Source organism: Panulirus ornatus, chromosome 1 (assembly GCF_036320965.1).
Source record: "Panulirus ornatus isolate Po-2019 chromosome 1, ASM3632096v1, whole genome shotgun sequence".
NCBI classification, from domain to species: domain Eukaryota; kingdom Metazoa; phylum Arthropoda; class Malacostraca; order Decapoda; family Palinuridae; genus Panulirus; species Panulirus ornatus.
This window is the reverse complement of record NC_092224.1, coordinates 90,219,313-90,236,683: the sequence shown is the minus strand read 5'-3', so window position 1 is coordinate 90,236,683 and position 17,371 is coordinate 90,219,313. Positions and strand designations below refer to the sequence as shown.

Below are 17,371 nucleotides of genomic sequence, written 5' to 3'. Positions count from 1 at the left end.
GTCCACATTATACAAATATGCTATCAGGAATTCAAACATACCTAAACAACTATGAAACATTGAAGACACAAACAAAAACTCAAATTGTTTTGTGCTAAGTCTCAGATAATGTGAAGGAGGGTAGACATTTATGTAGTAAAGCTCCTGGTATCTCACATGCTGTGTTAAGGATACCGTCACTTCTGTATGTATTCAGCATGTTTAAATTACCTTATACAAGGTGATAGAAAGACAGGTTAATGGTATGCAACTAAGAAGGCTAGGAATCATTGCATTAAGCAAGACATTTTGGACTTATACATTGTGGGTATTGATGTTGACAACATACTTGTATTGTTTAGAAAATAAACTGTAAAATAAGACAGAATAATTTACAGATTGGATTGTTGTTTGCACCGTCCCTTGTATGATACAGCAGTTGTGAAGTTCTCATATAAGGGAAAAGGTCCCAATCACCTAAGTTTGGAACCTGGCCAAAGAGTAGTGATTATGAGTAGAGAAGGAGAGAATCGTGGTTGGTGGAAGGGTAGAATTGGCTCCAGGGTAAGTTATGTTACTTTTCTGTTGTCTTAGCTGAACTAAAACCATTTTGCAGGAAAGTCATTGCATGTTTTTTAAATACTAATGTCATGAGGTAGCTTAGTTGAGAGGACCACTGTGTATTTAATTCAACTCTTTGAAGTAGAGTAAGAAGTACTATACTGCCCATCATGCTTGTTTGAGTTTGCTTGGTCATACATGTACCTGTACACTTGTGCATCCACACTTTGGTTAGATTTTTAAATCTGAGTTTGGTTCTTGGCCATTATTTGATACAAAGTCATTTCCCTTCATGTTTCATGCTTCAGAGGCCAACTTTGTAAACATTGAATACCTATGTTTTGTTATTCTTCTCCATAGAATCAGATTTTCACATTTCAGTTTTATTTTGTTTATTTTGTATTGAGATTATTGTAATTTGATTGATAATTTTGTTTTATTTCAGGTGGGCTACTTCCCTAAAGAATATGTTACAATTGAAAATGAAGTCTTGCCTCCATGGTGAAATGATATTTAAATTTACATTACCTAAGGTGAAGGTGATGTTATTTTATTGATCTAAGATTGCTATTGGGCTATCAATGTGTTGTAGCATTTCATCAGTGAAGATTTGTCACTGAATTACATGCCAGTGATCCTACATACTTCAAAGTGAAGTTGTTTATTAATGCACCACATATTTCCTCAGCTTTAAAAAACCCTAAAGGAATTTCTCAAGGAATTATTTGCATCTTGCTCTTTTCTTATATTTTGTTTTGTCATAATTCACAGTAATATCTGGTGAAAGTTGATATTTGTACTCCTTGTCTCTCTTTACATACAATTTCATTGTATGTAGTGTATCCTCCCAAACTTAGAGTAATTGGTGTTTGAGGATTTCAGGATTTGGACCTAAAAACTTATGAATTTTGTGAGATATAGAGGTATCTCCCAAACCTGGATTGTTTGATGTACAAGGTTGATGGTCTGAAGTGTATGTATACTAGGTTTTGGGAAAAAATTGTGTGCAATTAGTTATACCATTCAGACTAATTGTCCACAACTCAGAAAGACAATCTTTCTTCTCAATTATTTTCCATGACCTGGCTAAAGGCTGAACATCAGTAGATTTTCAGAATATCTGCATTCTGGAGGATGTAGTATTCAGAGTGTCAGGAGTTTGTTAGGATACACTGTATGTACAGTTACTGACAAAAGTTTGTTCTGCCCTCACAATGATGTCTAATGGTAGACAGCTGTATGATCTAAACATACAACTTATAGAAGCTGGTATGCTTGTTAAGTAGCTGTCTCATAGATGCTGGTAAATGTTTGTACCAGGTTTCATTGTTCGAGTGTGCATGGAGCCATGGCTTAAAATATCCTAACATCTTCCTAAATTAATTAATGTTTAAATCTCTTATCCTTTTAGTTGCATAACTGAATTGCATCTTCCACTGATAGGCTTCATCAGGCCTTTCAGCTGTTCCACATATACCAGAGATGTGCATGTTAGTGGTTTTTGACTGTATCATAGTCAAAAAAGATGGGGAACAATCTAAAGTTGCTGATGGTATATGCATATAACTTTGGTTATATTTTTATCCTATTTCATTTAATCAGGGCACCCATGTCCTATATACACAATTTCAAATTTGTTGTATTCTCTTTGGACCAAGGGACCATGTTTTATCTACAGTTCAGAAATGTCTGAGCACTCTATTCACTCTCACTCTTATGGTAATTATTCAAAACTTTTACTCCGTTTTGAATTTGTTGATATAACCCAAATAAGATTTATACCTACTTTCCCAATTTATTATGGTTATCATCAATCACTAATAATTTATAACCAAATATAGTACCAGCTGTTACAAAGATATGATGAGTTATGATAGGAAAGATGAAACAGTGGTATGAATCACCATTTTATTGAGAGAGAGAGTCAAGTATATAGGAGCTTAGTATACTTAGATCACAAGATGAAATTTAAAATGTATATGTCTTAATAATTGTCAGGTGTTTATCCTACCAGTCAGAGCGAGATATGTAGATGAATCCACCAAGAAATTGTACTTGCTGTAAAGAAACAGATGCATTGATTTATACATATTCATCTTTTTGTCTGTCTATACTATGTTGGCTTTATGTTTATTCAGAACAAGATAATGATAATCATCCTAGGACATTTTTGTCTGTGAATGTCACACCTGCAGCAAGTTTCAGTAGTCAAACAGCAAATGCTTAGAAAATGTACTGAAGGATTGTTTTAATCGGTTTGGCTGTCAGATAAAAGAATTGAGTGGATGTCTATTGTTTAGTCTCAGAATAACATTATGTGAATAGAATGTGAAATGAATCAGCACATTATACAGTTATACAAAGTTTACATAGAGAAATAGGTAAAGCTGAGAAAGGCTAAAGGGGAAACACTCTAAAACAAAGAATTGGAGAACTGATATTTGAGGGATTATTTGGCAATTTAGAATATATAATAGATGCATTGTTACTATATGCTGAAGAAAAGAACTGTAAGTGGAAGAAACAACTTCTCCACAGTAGTGCTTCCAACCAAGGCCACCAAGGCCAACTGATGTAGTGTTTGTCATGTACCAGACCTCATCTCAATAATGACCTTTGACTTGAATGGTCTTGTACATCTCTCTCAAGCTCCTTATACTTTGACTTAAAGTGGTTAGTGGAAAGAAGTTAATTTATTGCATGAGCCTGTGGTATGAGTCTTATACATAAGTGATGTTCATGAGCTAGAGGGGTAATCATGTGCCAAATATTTTGTTTATTTTTGTGTAAGATTTTATGCTGTAATTGTAGTTTTTATTACATTTTTTATAGTATATTGTGTGGATAGTAGAATGCTATATTGGTATTGTACTCTATTATGGATACTGTATTTTTAGTAGAGTAAACTTGTTGATTTTCTGTCACATGCTCATAGCTTTATCTTGTAAATCATTTTTTAAAAATGCTGTGAAAATCTCACATTTCTCCTTTATTAATCTTAAGAGTTATACATATTTGATCACTTTTATTTTGTATACAGTGCTCCTTCCCTCTTGCACACAACCACATACACAGTAGAAGTGCTATCACATTATCACTAAAACACATTGATGTTATTCTCAGGCATTATCAACAGTATTTCACCTTCCCTAATGTTTGGATACACATTGTAATCATTCTTTTTATTGCCCACATATTAGGTAACATTGAAACCAATTATAATGGTATAGTTTGGCAAATGAAGCAGCCTGCTGCACTTGGACTTAAAGAAGTGATCAGTCATACATATGGGAAAACTAGTGTAAAGCGGCTTTTTTATAATATAGACCATTTATCCTCTTTCTAAGATTAGCAAATTACAAATTTTAGAGGAGATTATACAAGTTAGTTGTGTGAACTGTTTTTACCCACGTTTGTACTAGGCCACTGTATATTATAAATGCACCAGTTGGTAGCCTCGTTTCATAAGTGTATTACCTGACAAGGTAGTCTCTTGACATTGGCTGCAAATCTCATGAAAAATGTTGCTTGCATAATTATTACTGAAGAGGCTACTTTATTTAATGTACATTCTGTTGTAGACAAAAGCTGGTTAAACACATAGTAGTAATGTCCTAAAACTGAAATAACAAAGTGACTGCAAATTATAATTCACACACCTCATGCTGAGCATTGCTACTGCAAGTTGTGGCAAAACTCTGCCTACTCATGAGCAAGATAGTTTTGTACTCAACAAAGATTGAAGGGTACTTGCTTTATCATCCTGTTCTTTCTTAGCAGACCCATAATTTATAAGCCCAAACCACTCCAATGCAGTATCATCATCTCCAGACACCCTATCCTGCATGGATATATCCCTCTCTACTCTTTCTCCCCAAAAAAACAAAACAAAACTGAATACATCATATTTTGCCTAAATAGCATAATGAACATATAATCATTGTGATGATATTTGCTGCATTTGGCCTTAGCACTCAGGGAGTTTTCTAGTATTGTTGAATAATTGGAGAAATTTATAATTTAAACAATCATAAGAAATGGTTTTGGATTTTGTGATAAATAGATGATGCATAACCAGTACTGCATACAAAAGTTGGGAACTGTGAACCAGTTCTTTTTGCATACCACATATCTGTTGTTACCCGATTCCACCAGTATGATGTTACACAATGAGTGAAAAGTCACTTTGGTAAGGCTGTTTCATAGATGGGACAGTCTCATCAAAGAACTTATACTCTAAAGGAGTCCATATTTCCCTTCTGAAAGAAGTAGGACTGCCTTGGGCTGCAGGAGCCTTTCATAGAAATTGATATTGTGGTAATGTTAAATGATAAATAGATACCACAAAGCTGATATATCAGTTTACCAGCTGATGTGATATGCAATCAGCCCCTCTGTTACTGTATTCCATATCATGAGAAGGCAGAGATGAGGTGAAAAAGAGATGGAGTTAGTATTTGAAGGCCTATTGAATGCATTTAGTGAGAGGATGGCAGATGTGGGGTGTTAAGGAGGTGGAGTTATGCGAAGTGAGAGAGTCATAGCAAGAGAATAGATGAAAAGAGAAGAGGTGGGGAAAGCATTGTGTAGTAACTTAGGTGTGTTCCAAGGTTATAAGAAGACATTCTGGTCCAGCCAATGGTCTGCTTGTTTATCCTTTGCCAAAATCATAGATAACACAAAAGTCCACTTATAAGTACAGGAACAGTAAACAACAGATAATCACAGTGGAGTACTTAGTCCTTCAACTGGGTATCATAATAATAGTACTGTTATTATTATTTTATTATACTTGATCACCATTTCCTGCACCTGGAAACAGTCAAAGAAAGACCCATCCACTCATATACACACACATATACATACACGTACATATACATATATATGCATACACAACCATATACATATATGCACATGTACGTATTCATACTCACTTGCCTTCATCCATTCTGGTGCCACCACGCCTCACAGGAAACAGCATCGCCAACCCCTACATCCTATATACCATTGCACTGCATTTCTTAACTAAGAATTGAATAGTTGAATTGAATAGTTTAAGATAAACCAGTCTCTTAAAGAAAGATTGTAAGAATTAGGATAATTAGCTGTGGAATGAAAGAAATTGACATTAAATCAGTCAGTCCTGGAGTTTCTTATCAAGGGGGGAGGCATGCAAGCAGTCAACTCCCAAGAGCAGAAGCCAAAGTAAACGAGAGCGAGAGAGAGAAGACACATTGCAGCAAAAAGATTGGTGCTTGAGATGAGGCAAACTGCATTTGGCTGAACTCTCTGAAATAGTGCATGAAAAGATTTTCCACCAAATTAAGATAAAACTAATAATGACATTTTTCAAAACATTTTTTTAAGATTGCCTGTCTGTGTAGGTGGAGTTGCTGCTATGAGAGGAAATACATTCAAGACTTGATTTTTCTTTTAAGCAGTCATCTACATTAATCTATTACTAAGAAAAAGAGTGAGGTTGAAAGAGCTGAAGAGGGTGTGCTGAAGTGGTTTGGAAATATAAAAAGAATTAGAAAGGAAAGGTTGACAAAGTGGAGGTTACAAGGAGAATAGGGAGGCCAGCTATGAAGTGGAAGAATGGAGTGAAAAATGTTTTGGGTGACTAGGGCCTGAACATGCAGGATAGTGAAAGGTGTGCACGGGATAGAGTGAATTGGAATGTTGTGGTATACAGAGGGTGACGTACTGTCAGGGAACTGAAGTGTCTGGAGTAAAACATGGAACGGTCTGTGGGCCTAGTTGTGGATGGGGGGGCTATGATATCGATGCATTACATGTGACAGCTAGAGAGTGGATGCAGTCTTTCTTTCTTTGTTACTGGTGCTACAGTATTAGTGCAGAAAATGGAGATCAAGCATGAAAAACAAATAATGATATGGAGTTTCCAAGATAGATTTAAGAATAAATTGATGACAAGTTTATTGAACAACAAAGGCATCAGAGGAAAAAGCAAAGGCAAAAGGGACTGTAGTGGGAGAACTTAGTAGAAAAAATGGGTTTTAGAAACACTACATCTTACTAGAGTATATCTTATTGAGAACTGTTGTCCATGTTTGAAATGAAAAAAGTAGTTAAGTAAGCAATTATTAACCTTTCTTGTGCAGTACAAAATACAACACTACCCTTCCCCAGTGTGGTGACACCAAATAAAAAGGTCTGAATTAAGGAAATATAATATTTTCTAGACATAAAACTTATTTGTAAACTGTTGAAAAAACAAAGGATCAACTTACAGATTATACCATGTTGTAGCAGACACAAACTGACCATTGGTGAGTGGGGAAAAACAGAGTTGTGTACATTCTGCCAGCTGAGAGACAAACTAGCAATGTCTGAAGGCCTATGGTGGCCCATGTTACATTTTTTCATCACTGCCAATATAAAACACACCTAAGCGACTGTGAAACTAAAAAAAAAAAGAGCTATATAAAATTGACTTACTAAATGTATTGTTCCATACAGAGGTAGAGGGGTGCATGGAATAAGGGGGATATATTTACACTAATCCCTGGACAAATAAGCCATTTTTCAAGGTCACTGTCACAGTGTTATGCTTACACTGCATGTGTATTGCTCTTCCAAACACACACACACACACTGCTTCATCTGTAAAGCATCTTTGAGGCAAGCAACTGAAAATGAAGTTTGAAACTTCACTAATTGAGCTCACAATGTGGTCACCATAACTAGCAAATTATAACTAAGACCATTGTTTTTTCATGTGAATGAGTATATCATAACCTTTGCCAACTCATGGTAAGCATAGCAACTTCAGTGATGCACTAAAGTCTTAAAGGCACCAGGTCTAAAGTATCAGGCACCTGTTCCAGCTGGGAAACACAAAATGAACAGAAGTTGTCTCGTGCACAGGAAAGGTTAAAAAGTGTAAATGAGAAAAGATGGTATTTAAAGGAAATGGTATAGTCATTAGCTTGAAGGAAAATTATTCATAAAAAGAAAGAAGAGGGCACAGTAGTTCTAAAACAAAACCTTGAGGACCTCTGCTGATAGTTTAATAGGGAGATATTAATCCAGTGTTAATTACAGTAATTGGTAATTTGGAAATGAACCTGGAATACAGTTTGCAGAGCAAAGGGAAAAAGCCGAAGACTGGAAGTTTAGAGATGAGAAACCTTTCAAAAGTTAACAGCAGCATTCTCATTGTTTCAGTTATGAGTAGCTTATTAATTCTATTGTCTAAGTTAACTTGAGCATTCTCATGATACTGCCTCTGTTGATGACAGCATTCTTCAATTATTGCTTGAAAACATCATGTATCTCTCTCATTATTTTATGGTGTGGGATCAACACTACATGTACATCAGACTCAATATATCAGTTACTGAGCAAGACCCTGCATCAGGAGTCTTTCAGAACCCAGTAATGTACAGTTCTACAATAAGAATGAACTTGCTTTATGTGGTTTACTGCAGTGCAATATCAGCACAGGTCACGATTTGAAAATCTAAAGTTCTTGAAACCTAAAGCTCCCAAAATCCATAGTCCAATACTTTGAAAATTACTATAAAGTTTAACCAGTGCTCCCAGAATTGGTAGCTTTTTGCAACACCTTTTTTTTACTTTCTTTTTAAGTGTAAAGTTTCTTATTGTGAAAGAGAATATCAAAAACCTGTTACTTCACATATGATAAAGAAATGATAAAAATACATGGTAAACAGTGAGACCATACATTAGAAAAATATCTAATGTATTTGTGTGTTTGGCCTTAAAGTAGCCAGCACACATTTTTCACGTGGTGCTTATTTGTATAGTTTTATTAGTTGTACAGTTTTAACAATATGCTAGATCTCCAAAATTGGAAAAAAATCCCAACCCTTGTTTAATGACTAATGAAAAACAGTAGTGCCAGAAAACTTTGTAAATAGCAACATTAACATGATTTTCAAAAGTAAAGATTCACTTTATGCTTGTCACTCGACTTTTGCATATGTTTATGCAGCAAAGGTATGTCATCATTAATGGATGAAAAAGAGTACTATCTCATCAAGGAAATTTTGATTGTGAAGGAGTCCATCATTTCTTTGCTACTGATTGTAGTGCAGCCTTGAACCTGCAGGATTCCCATTATAGGGGTCCTGGAGCAATATGAGAAATTTATTCTAAAAGCATTTTAAAAAGTATTTGGAAAGTATTTATTTTTAGATGAAGTGGAACATGTTTTCAGAAATTTAACCCTTTGATTCATGCCTGAAGTGGCATTTTATGAAGCCAAATTTTTTTTTTCTCTATATGGCCAATTATAAAAACCTCCTCCTGAGCACTTTTTATATATGATCGGCTGGTGCTTCATGGCTTGTAGGTGCATGACCAGCACGTTTAAAATTTTCAAAGCTTAGCGGGAGTACACTACTGGGAAAATTACAGTGCTAAACATTCATTGTACTAACACTTTTTTTTAATAGGATATAATTATCAATCATATACAGCACTTCTGTTCCACTTGCTGAACTATTTTTTTGGTATGTTCTTATAGAGAGTGCTCATCACACCCTCATTAGTCACTGCTCCACAACCCTTCTCTGAAGCATTCAAAATAAGGCTAGATTTATGGCTGAAGTCAGTCTGTTATGAGACTTGGATAGATAATTATTTGAGAGGTATCATGGCAAAAGGAAATAATGTATGGTAATTCAATAAGCAAGATATGCAGTAAGCTCTGCAAGCCCTCTTAATGTAGCAAAATTTTGTCAGAGGGAGGTTCATAGGTACTCCTTCCTCCTCACTCGCTGCACCCTCATCCTATCCACTACCTGTCCCTCTCCCTTCCAAACCACTGCTTTCACCCTTTTCACTGTATGCTCCCTACTCTCCCCACTTTATGCTACTAAACCCTCCCTACTCACTGCTCCCCATCCTCCCCACTCACTTCTCCCCCACTCAGTGATCCCTCACTCCTCAATAATTGCTTACTGATCCTACTCATTCACTGTTCCCACCCTCTCCACCACTCTCTTAAGGACTAATTACTACCCTGTCCTCCCCATTTACTGCTTCTTTTCTTACATTACTTATTGTCCTCTACTTTCCTTATTTGCTGTGTTTACCCTTCCCAGCCTAATTATCCACTATTCCTCCTGACTCACTGCTCCCCTCCCCACCCTTCCATTTTGCTAAATGGAATTGCCTTATTCTCCCAACTTAGTTAGTCTAAGACATGATATAAAAAACTGTTTGAAATGTTGCTTTCCAGTACAATAACACCAGTTAATAAGACCTTGATAAAAAATAGGCCAAATCATGCAACTATCGGGAGTGTTTGCACTGTCAAATGCAAGGCATGTAAAGATTTATACATAGGCCAGACTGGAAAAACTGTAATGGAGAGGTTTTATTGTCACCGTCATGCAGTACACAGGGATGACTACAAAAATGCGATTGCTAAACACTGTCATGAAAATGATCACCCCATAGATCTTGAAAACCCCATTATTCTCTACCCCTCTGCTGAGTATGCCACACATAACATCATTGAATCTGTCTAAATTGCTAATACTTTGAACTTAAGTTGTCCCTTGGCAGTTTCGAAGCCCATCCTAGCATTAACCATTACAAGAGAATTGACAAAACACGAAAACAAAAAAAGTTGTTCAAGACATAACCAGCTACCTAGGTCAACCTTACAAAGGTAACTGCCAGACAAAGCGGACAGTGGTTGGTCTGTACTGATTGGTGCTGGATGGCGGGACTCAAGTGTGATGTTGGGATTTGAATAAATTTGTTAAGTACTGGCACCTGATGAGGTGGATTGTCTCCACAAAACATAGCATGCCATATGTATAGAATAATTACTCGTTGAATAGAATTATGTGAACTACTGAAGTGAGAGGGTCAGGGAGAATGATTTGGTAAACAGAGAAGAGGTAGTGAAAGCTTTGCAGAAGATGAAAGCCAGCAAGGTGGTGGGTTTGGATGGACCTGCTGTGGAATTTATTATAAAAGGGGGTAACTGTGTTGTTGACTGGTTGGTAAGGATATTCAGTGTATGTATGGTTCATGGTGAAGTGCCTGAGGATTGGTGGAATGCATGCATAGTGCCATTGTACAAAGGCAAAGAGGATAAAGGTGAGTGCTCAAATTCGAGAGGTATAAGTTTGTTGAGTATTCCTGGCAAATTATATGGGAGGGTATTGATTGAGAGGGTGAAGGCATGTACAGAGCATCAAATTGGGGAAGAGCAGTGTGGTTTCAAAAGTGGTAGAGGATGTGTAGATCAGGTGTTTGCTTTGAAGAATGTATGTGAGAAATACTTATAAAAACAGATGGATTTGTATGAAGCATTTATGGATCTAGAGAAAGCATATGATAAGAGTTGATAGAGATGCACTATGGAAGGTATTAAGAGTATATGGTGTGGGAGGTAAGTTGCTAGAAGCAGTGAAAAGTTTTTATCGAGGATGTAAGGCATGTGTACGAGTAGGAAGAGAGAAAAGTGATTGGTTCCCGGTGAATGTCGGTTTGCTGCAAGGATGTGTGATGTCTCCATGGTTGTTTAATTTTTTTATGGATGGAGTTGTTAGGGAGGTGAATGCAAGAGTTTTGGAGAGAGGGGCAAGTATGCAGTCTGTTGTAGATGAGAGGGCTTAGGAAGTGAGTTGTTTGCTGATGATACAACGCTGGTGGCTTATTTGGGTGAGAAACTGCAGAAGCTGGCGACTGAGTTTGGTAAAGTGCATGAAAGAAGAAAGCTGAGAGTAAATGTGAATAAGAGCAAGGTTATTAGGTTCAGTAGGGTTGAGGGACAAGTAATTTGGGAGGTGAGTTTGAATGGAGAAAAACTAGAGGAAGTGAAGTGTTTTAGATATCTGGGAGTGGATTTGGCAGCAGATGGAACCATGGAAGCGAAAGTGAGTCACAGGGTGGGGGACGGTGTGAAGGTTCTGGGAGCGTTGAGGAATGTGTGGAAGGGGAGAACGTTATCTCATAGAGCAAAAATGGGTATGTTTGAAGGAATAGTGGTTCCAACAATGTTATATGGTTGTGAGGCATGGGCTATAGATAGGGCTGTGCAGAGGAGGGTGCATGTGTTGGAAATGAGATGTTTGATGACAATATGTGGTGTGAGGTGGTTTGATCGAGTAAATATTGAAAGGGTGAAAGAGATGTGTGGAAATAAAAAGAGTGTGGTTGAAAGAGCAGAAGAGGGTGTATTGAAATGGTTTGGTCACATGGGGAGAATGAGTGAGGAAAGATTGACAAAGAGGATATATGTGTCAGAGGTGGAGGGAACGAGGAGAAATGGGAGACCAAATTGGAGGTGGAAGGGTGGAGTGAAAAAGATTTTGAGTGATTGGGGCCTGAACATACAGGAGGGTGAAAGGCACGCAAGGAATATACATTTTAAAATTTTTTTTTTTTTGTCGCTGTCTCCCGCGTTTGCGAGTTAGCGCAAGGAAACAGACGAAAGAAATGGCCCAACCCACCCCCATACACATGTATATACATACGTCCACACACGCAAATATACATACCTACACAGCTTTCCATGGTTCACCCCAGACGCTTCACATGCCCTGATTCAATCCACTGACAGCACGTCAACCCCGGTATACCACATCGATCCAGTTCACTCTATTCCTTGCCCTCCTTTCACCCTCCTGCATGTTCAGGCCCCAATCACACAAAATCTTTTTCACTCCATCTTTCCACCTCCAATTTGGTCTCCCACTTCTCCTCGTTCCCTCCACCTCCAACACATATATCCTCTTGGTCAATCTTTCCTCACTCATTCTCTCCATGTGCCCAAACCATTTCAAAACACCCTCTTCTGCTCTCTCAACCACGCTCTTTTTATTTCCACACATCTCTCTTACCCTTACGTTACTTACTCGATCAAACCACCTCACACCACACATTGTCCTCAAACGTCTCATTTCCAGCACATCCATCCTCCTGCGCACAACTCTATCCATAGCCCACGCCTCGCAACCATACAACATTGTTGGAACCACTATTCCTTCAAATATACCCATTTTTGCTTTCCGAGATAATGTTCTCGACTTCCACACATTCTTCAAGGCTCCCAGGATTTTCGCCCCCTCCCCCACCCTATGATCTACTTCCGCTTCCATGGTTCCATCCGCTACCAGATCCACTCCCAGATATCTAAAACACTTTACTTCCTCCAGTTTTTCTCCATTCAAACTTACCTCCCAACTGACTTGACCCTCAACCCTACTGTACCTAATTACCTTGCTCTTATTCACATTTACTCTTAACTTTCTTCTTTCACACACTTTACCAAACTCAGTCACCAGCTTCTGCAGTTTCTCACATGAATCAGCCACCAGCGCTGTATCATCAGCGAACAACAACTGACTCACTTCCCAAGCTCTCTCATCCCCAACAGACTTCATACTTGCCCCTTTTTCCAAAACTCTTGCATTTACCTCCCTAACAACCCCATCCATAAACAAATTAAACAACCATGGAAACATCACACACCCCTGCCACAAACCTACATTCACTGAGAACCAATCACTTTCCTCTCTTCCTACACGTACACATGCCTTACATCCTCGATAAAAACTTTTCACTGCTTCTAACATTTTAACATATACAAATATATACATACACAGACATATTGATATATACACACATGTACTTATTCATACATGCTGCCTTCGTCCATTTCCGTTGCTACCCCACCACACATGAAATGGCACTCCCCTCCCCACACGCGTGCGAGAGGCAGTGCTAGGAAAAGACAACAAAGGCCACATTCGTTCACACTCAGTCTCTAGCTGTCATATGTTATGCACCGAAACCACAGCTCCCTTTCCACATCCAGGCCCCACAAAACTTTCCATGGTTTACCCCAGACACTTCCATGCCCTTGTTTAATCCACTGACGGCATGTCGACCCCAGTATACCACATCGTTCCAATTCACTCTATTCCTTACATGCCTTTCACCCTTCTGTATGTCTAGGCCCCAATCGCTCAAAATCTTCTTCACTCAATCCTTCCACCTCCAATTTGGTCTCCCACTTCTCCTCATTCCCTCCACCTCTGACACATATATCCTCTTTGTCAATCTTTCCTCACTCATTCTCTCCATGTGACCAAACCATTTTAATACACCCTCTTTTGCTCTCTCAACCACACTTCTTATTACCACACATCTCTCTTACCCTTTCATTACCTACTCAATCAAACCATCTCACACCACATACTGTCCTCAGACATCTCATTTCGAACACATCCACCCTCCTCCATACAACCCTATCTATAGCCCATGCCTTGTAACCATAGAAAATTGTTGGAATCACTATTCCTTCAGACATACCCATTTTCGCTCTCTGAGATAACATTCTCTCTTTCCACACATTTTTCATTGCTCCCAGTACCTTCGCCCTCTCCCCTACCCTATGACTCACTTCTGCTTCTATGGTTCCATTCACTGCTAAGTCCACTCCCACATATCTAAAATACTTTTCTTCCCCCAATTTTTCTCCATTCAAACTTATATCCCAATTAACTTGTCTTTCAATCCTACTGAATCTAATAACCTTGCTCTTATTCACATTTACTCACAACTTTCTCCTTTCACATACTTTTCCAAACTCAGTCACCAATTTCTGCAGTTTCACTCTTGAATCAGCCACCAGAGCTGTATCATCAGCGAACAACAACTGACTCACTTCCCAGGACCTCTCGTCCCCAACAGACTGCATACTTGCCCCTTTCTTCAAAACTCTTGCATTCACCTCCCTAACCACCTCATCCATAAACAAATCAAACAACCATGGGGACATCACACATCCCTGCCACAGACCAACATTAAATGGGAACCAATCACTCTCTTCTCTTCCCACTCGTACACATGCTTTACATTCTTGGGAAAACCTTTTCACTGCTTCTAGCAACATTTCTCGTACCCTATATACTCTTAAGACCTTCCACAAAGCATCTTTATCAACCCTATCATATGCCTTCTCCAGATCCATAAATGCTACTTACAAATCCATCTGTTTTTCTAAGTATTTTTTTTTCATGTCCACCATTTCCCATATCAGTGAGTTAGCACCAGGAACAAAGACAAAGACAAACTCATATGTTAACATTCATTCTTCAGCTGTCGTTTGCAATGCACCAAAACTACAGCCCCAAAGATCTTTCTATAGTTTCCCTTGGCCACTTCACATTCCCTGATTCAGTCCATTGACAACACACTACCCCCTGTAATCCACATCGTTCCCATGCACATCTTTCACTGTCTTGCATGTTCACACCCCAATTACAAATGAATATTTTTAACTCCATCCTTACATAAAGTCCTCCCATTACCTTAGGAGTACATAGATAGAACTAGGTACAGTTGTTACATGATTTCCCAAACCATAAGATCTGTAGAGATGCCTCCCATGAAGGCCTCCTGCTATGAATAATCTAAGTAACTTATTTCTTTAATGTCTTTACATTTCTCATGTTATTCTTCATTTTCCTCACAAACAGATGTGTAAAAATTCCTTCAACAATCTACACATTTTCCAAAATATCATCATGTGTGCATGACCTGCAGATTGATGACTGTGCACTTATAATGGTAATTGAAGAAGTACTGAAGAAAGTACAATTTTTTTCCACTCCTCATTGATGGAAGATGCCTCTACAGGCTACAAATGATGCAAAAGTCAGCTTAATATTTAAAGAGAACCAGGAAAAGTTAAAACATTAGTTGATGTTGGCTGCCATTTCCTAAGAGAACATCAGCTGTTGTTTCATAGTTAATGAGCTTTTTAGCTTTACTGTTTATGCATGCTCATCATTTCCCATGTTAGAGAAATAGCATCAGGAACAGATGAAGAAATAACCAATGACCTTATTCTCACATCCATTCTTTAGCTGTTATGTATAATGCATCAAAACCAGAGCTCCCTGTCCATGACCAGGCCTCACAGACTTTTCCTTGGTTTTGCCTAACCACTTCTTTCTTGCCCAATATTAAACTTGTGATGGGATACAGGATCTTCTCAATTATAAGCCACACTTATTTTTAAAAAATGCAAAAGTGGAGTGTGACTTGTAGTAGAATATAGTGCATGAATATTCTTGTGAGTGGCCTCTACCACCTCACCACAGTTATATCTGTCACCACAACTTACCACATTCACCTCTTCCTCCACCACCACAACTTCTCCAGAGTCAATTCTACCACCACATTCTTGCCATTACCACTATCACCCGCACCTTGACCTCCCTCTCCATCTCCCAGGGGCACCAAGAGCCAGCTGATGTGGTCCCTGGGGAAGGGTTGGCATATGGCCTCCAAGGGAGGGGGCTTAGAGGCCTGAATGAGATGATAAATGGCAGGAATTGATAATCTCCCTAAAATTTATTTTGATGTTTTGTATTCTCTATTTTTTGATCAACTACTGTATTGATATTATCAAATTTCATCTCCTCTAGACTAGGCCAACCAGAGACTTAGACCCTGAGAATTTTGCCAAGGTATCTGCACAGATTTGTTTCTTTTGTTGGGCTTACCTTTCCACCAACACCAGCAACAAAAACATATCATCATCATCATTATCATTCACCAACATTACCTCCATTACCCTACCACCGCCAGAATTGCCAACTGTTACTGCTACCATCACTACTAACTGTTAGTACCACCACTGCCAACAACAGCACTCCTAACACCACAACAGCAACCAACCACTTTTGAGATTAAGTTGATTAAGGACCAAGAGGGAAGTTGATATGCTTGACTTTTCTCCTGATAATGAAAAAGGAATAATGAATATCATGTTTTACAGGCCTCTCGTGTAAAAGATGTGGAAATGTTACATTTCTTTCTTTCTAATGAGTTTGTCTCTTACTGTACCCTTATTTCATAGAGGTAAAATGTTGGTGACAAATAAAATGAATAAGTTTACAGAAATGCTGTATATGAATGCTCAATAACATTTACATAGTAATATTATCTGCAACATCCCTAGACAGAATCCAGATATCTCAGCTACCCAAGAAGCTCATAAACCACAATGATAGCCAGTGGTTAGATTTGAGTATGCAATGCTTCCCAATTATTAATGCTGTAATGTGATTATTAATTTATGGGGGTAATTAAGGTCACCACATACATGAAAAGCAAAAGCATGAAGTCATGACTGATTCTACACTAGAGTACATTAGAGGTTGTGTGTTTTTCAATTTGCATATAAGGTAACCAAATTATGAAAGTTGATCCACTAGATACATCACACTGCTACCTGCTTGTTCTCTCACACCATTTGAGGTATAGTTTCATGTTTTTAGAGGTTTTATTACATTCTTCATCACATTTGTCTCCAAATTTCACAATAAAAGGATGTGGGTGATTGATATTTGCATTCTGTCCACAAACATACAGTCTCTCCTTTTCACACATAACATTTGACAACACCTAGCTCACACAGCTCATTCTTCATAATCTTAGATTTTCCTGTAGTGAGCACTATGTGCCAGCCCTGCCTTTTAGCAAAATTGAAGGAGCAATAGGTAGATGTAGTCAGTAGGAACATTGGACAGGAGCATTAGGTAGAAGTATTAAGTAGGAATATTTGTTGGGAAAATTAGAAGTGGTAGGTTGGAACACGAGGTGAACACAGGTAGTAGTTGGTGCTAGAATTGCCCTCCACCAATGGCCTGTTAAGGATGATAGGCTAAGCAGCAGCACTGGAGTTCATCATTTATGAAGACTTTTGCTGTGGCCACCCCTTAAGGGAGTTCCAAAGGGAATGGGCATCAGAGATATAGATGAATAGACATGAATATTTGATGAGGATAAAGGTAAGAATTCTGAA

The 17,371-nt window shown here is 38.1% G+C and overlaps 1 protein-coding gene across 3 annotated transcripts in view; it reads left to right on the top strand.

Annotated features, from left to right (window-relative positions):
• Vav (Vav guanine nucleotide exchange factor) overlaps window positions 1-3,519 on the top strand; it is a 139,642-nt gene extending 136,123 nt beyond the window's left edge. For 2 of the 3 annotated variants that reach the window (XM_071665661.1, XM_071665644.1), the window contains 2 exons: window positions 378-543; window positions 986-1,175. In XM_071665661.1, the coding sequence (XP_071521762.1) occupies window positions 378-543; window positions 986-1,045 (226 nt within the window). In that variant the 3' untranslated portion in view covers window positions 1,046-1,175. Of the gene's footprint in view, window positions 1-377; window positions 544-985 lie in introns of all 3 variants that reach the window. The other variant, XM_071665652.1, reaches the window with a different exon arrangement.
• Window positions 3,520-17,371: the final 13,852 nt, after the last annotated feature.